The 5252-nt window shown below is 49.0% G+C and overlaps 1 protein-coding gene across 1 annotated transcript in view; it reads left to right on the top strand.

Annotated features, from left to right (window-relative positions):
- The window catches only part of C10H1orf127 (chromosome 10 C1orf127 homolog), a 31291-nt gene that overhangs the window by 7247 nt on the left and 18792 nt on the right, over positions 1 to 5252 (top strand). Inside the window, exons 2-3 of the mRNA XM_026782297.1 lie at positions 698 to 798; positions 3906 to 4004. Of these exons, the coding sequence (XP_026638098.1) occupies positions 698 to 798; positions 3906 to 4004 (200 nt within the window). The remainder of the gene's footprint in view (positions 1 to 697; positions 799 to 3905; positions 4005 to 5252) is intronic.

Raw genomic sequence — 5252 nt, 5'->3', positions numbered from 1 at the left:
ACAGCCAGGGCTACACAGAGAAACCCTATCTCGAAAAACAAAAAAACAAAAAATCAAAACAAAATTTGTATGAGAACCACAATGTTGTCTTTTTGGAAATTATCTTTTTATATTGATCTTCCAGGAAACACTCTTCCCCCAACCCCCCACCTCCGGCTTTCTGGGTCTTATCCCTGTTTCTGCTTCAGTGCTTGCTGTGGGAGATCCCTCTATTCATTTTTTCCTTGACATTGCTGCTTGGTCTCTGTCCTGGCTGCTGCCCACGGTAGGCACCATGCAAACGATATATCTCTAAGGCTAGGGTGTAACTCAGTGGTAAAGCGCTTGCTTAGCATTCTAATGGCCCGGATTTGACCCCTAGCAGAGCAAAAATAAAAAATAATAAAATCCATAGATGCATAAATATAATTGACTGAATGAAGTGTAGCGGAGATATTGTGCACCTGTGATCTGGGCGTATGGTAGGCAAAGACAGGAGGGTTACAAGTTAGAGGCCAGTCTGGGCTAGATGGTGAGGTTAAGGTAGCCTAGGATACATGGTGGAAACTTGTCCTAAAACACAACATGACAAAACAGCAATAAAAAGTAAAAGAAAACAAAACCAAAGATGAGGTATAATTGCCTGAGTGAATAAAGTCAGGCTAGGCAGCCCTGCTGGGCTGGGCACCCGCTCCACACCCTTCTCCCTTCCTCACAGGGCCATCTGTCTGGCTTGTATTCAGCCTGCTGTGTTCCCGTGGGTCCTCCCCTTCGGGTCAAACAAGGACAGGCCTCGCCCGGCACATGGAGCTCTGACAGGTAAATCAATCACGCTTTTCTGGTTCACATCAGGCTTCAGGCGGTTCCCCTCTTCTCAGACTGATAACCTGCCTGCCTGCCTGCTGTGGTTACGTGGAAGTCAGAAGCATTTATAGCCAGTGCTTAGCTCGGACGGCAGACCCCTCTGCCACCTAGCACTGGCCGAGTGCTTGAGTTCCTAGGGATGGCTTCAGTTAGAGCCCGGGCTCCCTCTCACTGAGGAAGCCCTTGTTTTGAAATAGCCATCACGGGCTCACGTACCAGGCTTGGCATGCAGTCTTGGGGTCCACTGATTTGTTTTGCTCTTTTGACCTTTGTTGTTTGTTTTGATATAGGGTCTCAATATATAGCCTTGGCTGGCCTGGAACTCATTATACAGACCTGGCTGGCTTTGAATGCATAGAGATTTGCCTCTCAAGTGCTGGGATTAAAGACGTGTACCACCACACAGGAAAATCTAACTCATTTTTACATCAGAGTCCGGAGGGGTGAGGGACTTGTCTTCTTCCCAGCGTTGAGTAGGAGAGCCCTGACTTCAGCCAGGCAGCAGAACCCTGGGACCCCACCGTCAGCCCCTCACCACACAGAAGACATTACAAGGGGAACAGATAGATATTTGTTGAGTATTCATCCTGGGCCAAGCCCTATATTGTGGCCCTCTCCCACACTCCCTGCTGATTTTTTTTTAAAAGAAATAACTTCTAATTTTATTCATTATTGTTAGTGTACATGTGTGTGTATATGTGTGCAGTGGGGGGGCACAGGTGCCATGGCATACTTAGGGGACAGTTTTTTTTTTTTTTTTTTTTGTTTTTCGAGACAGGGTTTCTCTGTGGCTTTGGAGCCTGACCTGGAACTAGCTCTTGTAGACCAGGCTGGTCTCGAACTCATAGAGATCCGCCTGCCTCTGCCTCCCGAGTGCTGGGATTAAAGGCGTGTGCCACCATTGCCCGGCTAGAGGACAGTTTTGTGGAGCTGGTTCTCTCCTTCCCTCTTTATATGGTATCCTGGTGTATGTGTGTGTGTGTGTGTGTGTGTGTGTGTGTGTATACATATATATGTGAACCTGACACAAACGAAAGTTATCTGAGAAGACAAACCTCAATTGACAAAATGCCTCCATCAGAATGCCCACAGCCAAGACTGTGAGGCATTTTCTCTCCCTCCCTCCTCCCTACCTCCCCTTCTCCCTCCTTTCCTTCCCTTTCTCCCTCCCTTCCTTTTAGATTTATTTTATTTATCATGCACTTTATGGATATGAGTGTTTTGTCCGCATGTTTTATCTGCACACCAGTAGAGGGCATCGTATCCTATGGGACTACAGTGTTAGGATGGTCGTGAGCCACCATGCGGATGCTGGAAATTGAATGCAGGGCCTCTGAAGAAAGGCCAGTGCTCTTCCACTGAGCTAATGCTCCAGCCACAAAGTGGAGGAGGCTTTTCAGTTTTTATTTTATTTTGGTTTCTGTTTATTTGCTTGTTTGTTTTTGAGACAGGGTCTCATTATTATCTGGCCTGGAGCTCGCAGAGATCCACTTGCCTGAGGATCTGGCAGGCAATCCTCCTGAGGCCTGGGATTAAAGGCGCATGCATACCTGGCCCTACATTTTCTTGATTGATTGACTGAGGAAGGAGGAGCAGTTACTGTGGGCAATGTTGTCTGTGAGCAGGTGGTCCTGAGTTGTATAAGAAAGCAGGCTGAGCAAGCGGGTGTGTGTGTGTGTGTGTGTGTGTGTGTGTGTGTGTGTGTGTACAACAAGCCAGTAAGCAGCATCCCTCCCTCCATGGCCTGCTTTGGTTCCTGCCTCTAGACCCCTGCCCTATATTTAATAAACCCTTTCCTTCCCGAGTCTCCTTTAGCCAAGTCTTTTATCACAGCGACAGGAACCTAAGGCACACAGGTTCTGAGGATCTAAATGAGGTTGGCAGATCAACATGTTTGGGTGGCAAGCACTAGGTACTTGCTGAGCCATCTCACCGCCCCCCCCTTTTACAAAGTAGTTTATTTTGTGTGTATGTGTATGATAGATGCATGTGTCTGGGCGTGCGCGCCCCTTCACACACGGAGGCCAGAGGAGGGTGTTAGTTATCTGGCTCTTTCACTGAACCTGGAGTTAAGTTGGTGGTCAGCCAACCTTGGTCTCTATATCCACCAGCACTCAGTGGGAGGTGCGCGTATGGCCACGCGTGGCTGTTTACATGGATACTGGGGACTTGAACTAAGATCCTCATGCTTGCTCAGCAGGACTCTTGTCTCCTAAGCCACATTCTCAGCCAGGTTTTCCATTATTGAGCTTATCTGTGAGAGAGGGGATGTATAAGAACAGGGTGGGACCCTCAGGTTTGTTTGTCCCCTAGAGGGACTCTCAGCCCTCAGGAAAGGTTTTGCTGGCGGTTACCATTCATCCTGGAGAAAAGATGAAGACTAAATTCAGGCTTTGGGAGAGAACACAGGCCAGAGTCCCCATCATGTCACCATCACTACTGTCCCTGTCACCCTCCGTCGTCATTGTCCATATCCCTATCATCACTATTATACAGTCAATTCCAGGAAGAAACTGACTAAGCAACAGGCACATGGACATACAGACAGACAGACAGACAGACAGACAGACAAATAGACACACGCACGCACACACGCGCACACACACACATACACACGGTAGGGCTTTAGACCCATATGTTCTGACTCTGGTGCCTGTGCTCACCAGGAAATCACAGTGCTTCTTGTCTCCCCATAAGACACTGGCTAAGCCGGGCGGTGGTGGCGCACGCCTTTAATCCCAGCACTCGAGAGGCAGAGGCAGGCGGATCTCTGTGAGTTTGAGGTCAGCCTGGGCTACAAAAGCTAGTTCCAGGACAGGCTCCAAAGCTTCAGAGAAACCCTGTCTTGAAAAAACAAAAACAAAACAAAAAACAAGACACTGATGCTAGATGCAGGGGTGAGCCCCCTCCTGGCCAGTCACTGTGGCTAGATGCAGGGGTGAGCCCCTCCTGGCTGCTCACTGCAGCAGGCTTGGAAGGAAGCCCGTCCACTCTTCCTCCTTTGCTTCCGCTCTCCCTTTTGTCCTCTCCTCCTCCTCAGCAGTAACTTCTTTACCCCACAGGGAAGGTCGAATGCTTCTCAGACTACATGACCCTGCAGGTTCCAAGGAGCCACGTGCAGGGTTTGAGGCAGTGGCTGGCATGGGTCCTGCACCCGCCCGGTAAGCTATCTTCTCAACAACCCCCCCCCGTTCTCCAATGCATTTCTCACACCAGGGCACGGGCACTGCAGTTCCCTGAAAGGCTTCGCTGGGCTACAAGCTTGCTCCTTCCCAGGCCTGCCCTGACTTTCTCCAAGGTCACAACTCATCCCTGTTTCTCTCAGTCTGGTTCCTACTTAAAATGACCATCTTGTTCACATGCTTGTCATCAGTGCCACCAGCAGGTCGCAGGGAGCAGGCACAGCCCATGTGCTCCGTGTTGATAGCTACGGTTCCTCCAGGGTTAAGGACTCTGTCTCATGCTTAGGAGACTCCTAATAGACATTTGCTCAGTGGACAAATGGCCCCAAGCTTGGACTGAAGTGCCCATCAGGTGCTAGTATGTCCCTAAACTTAAATCACACTGTGAAGTTAATGGGACAATTTAAAAAATGTACTTTTAAAAATTTCTGTTTATTTCATTAGTTGTGTGTGTGCACGCACATGCTTGCATGCACACTAAAATGCAGTGTTTACAAAAATGTGCCACAGGGGACCTGGGGAGGTCAGCGGATGACTTGTAGGATTTGGTTCTCTCCTCCAACCATGAGGATCCCAGATATTGAACTCAGGTCATCAGGCTTGGTGACAAGTGCCTTTACCCACCGAGCCTTCTTGCTGGCCTGCATTCTTTTCTTTTTTCTCTTTAAACTTCTATTGCACATGTATGGGCATTTTACTGCATGTGGGTTCCTGTACCATATACCTGCACGGCTAGTGGGATCCAGAAGAGGGCATCGGCCTCCTGGAACTGGGGTGGCAAATGGTTGTGGGTTACCCTGTGAATATTGGGAGCTAAGCCAGGTCCTCTGAAGAGCAGCAGCTGGGCTCTTAGACACGGAGTACACTCTCCAGTCCCTGGTCCGCGGTCTTACCCACTGGAACCACTATCTCATGCTTGGTGGGGGCTTTCACCTAAAGTCCTAAAACAGCCAAATGGACGGCAAATTATGGCTTTCAGAAAACTTTGAGCCATGAGATTACCTGTTTTCCAGGAGGAAGACCTTCTAGAAACGACTGGAAGGATCCAGAATAGAGAAAACGTGCCTGAAGCGCACTGCCTGTGGTGCCTTTGGTCACAGAAGCTGCAAGGAAGACACCAGAATGTTTCCTCTCCTTTGTACAAAAAAACAAAGAAATCAAGGAGGGAAGCCTTCCCATCTCAGAATGCCTTTTCCTTGTTTCCTTTCTTCCTTCCTCTCTCCTTCC

This window comes from Microtus ochrogaster, chromosome 10 (genome assembly GCF_000317375.1).
Source record: "Microtus ochrogaster isolate Prairie Vole_2 chromosome 10, MicOch1.0, whole genome shotgun sequence".
NCBI lineage: Eukaryota > Metazoa > Chordata > Mammalia > Rodentia > Cricetidae > Microtus > Microtus ochrogaster.
The sequence above is the reverse complement of the archived record's forward strand: the minus strand, read 5'-3'. Positions and strand labels throughout refer to the sequence as shown.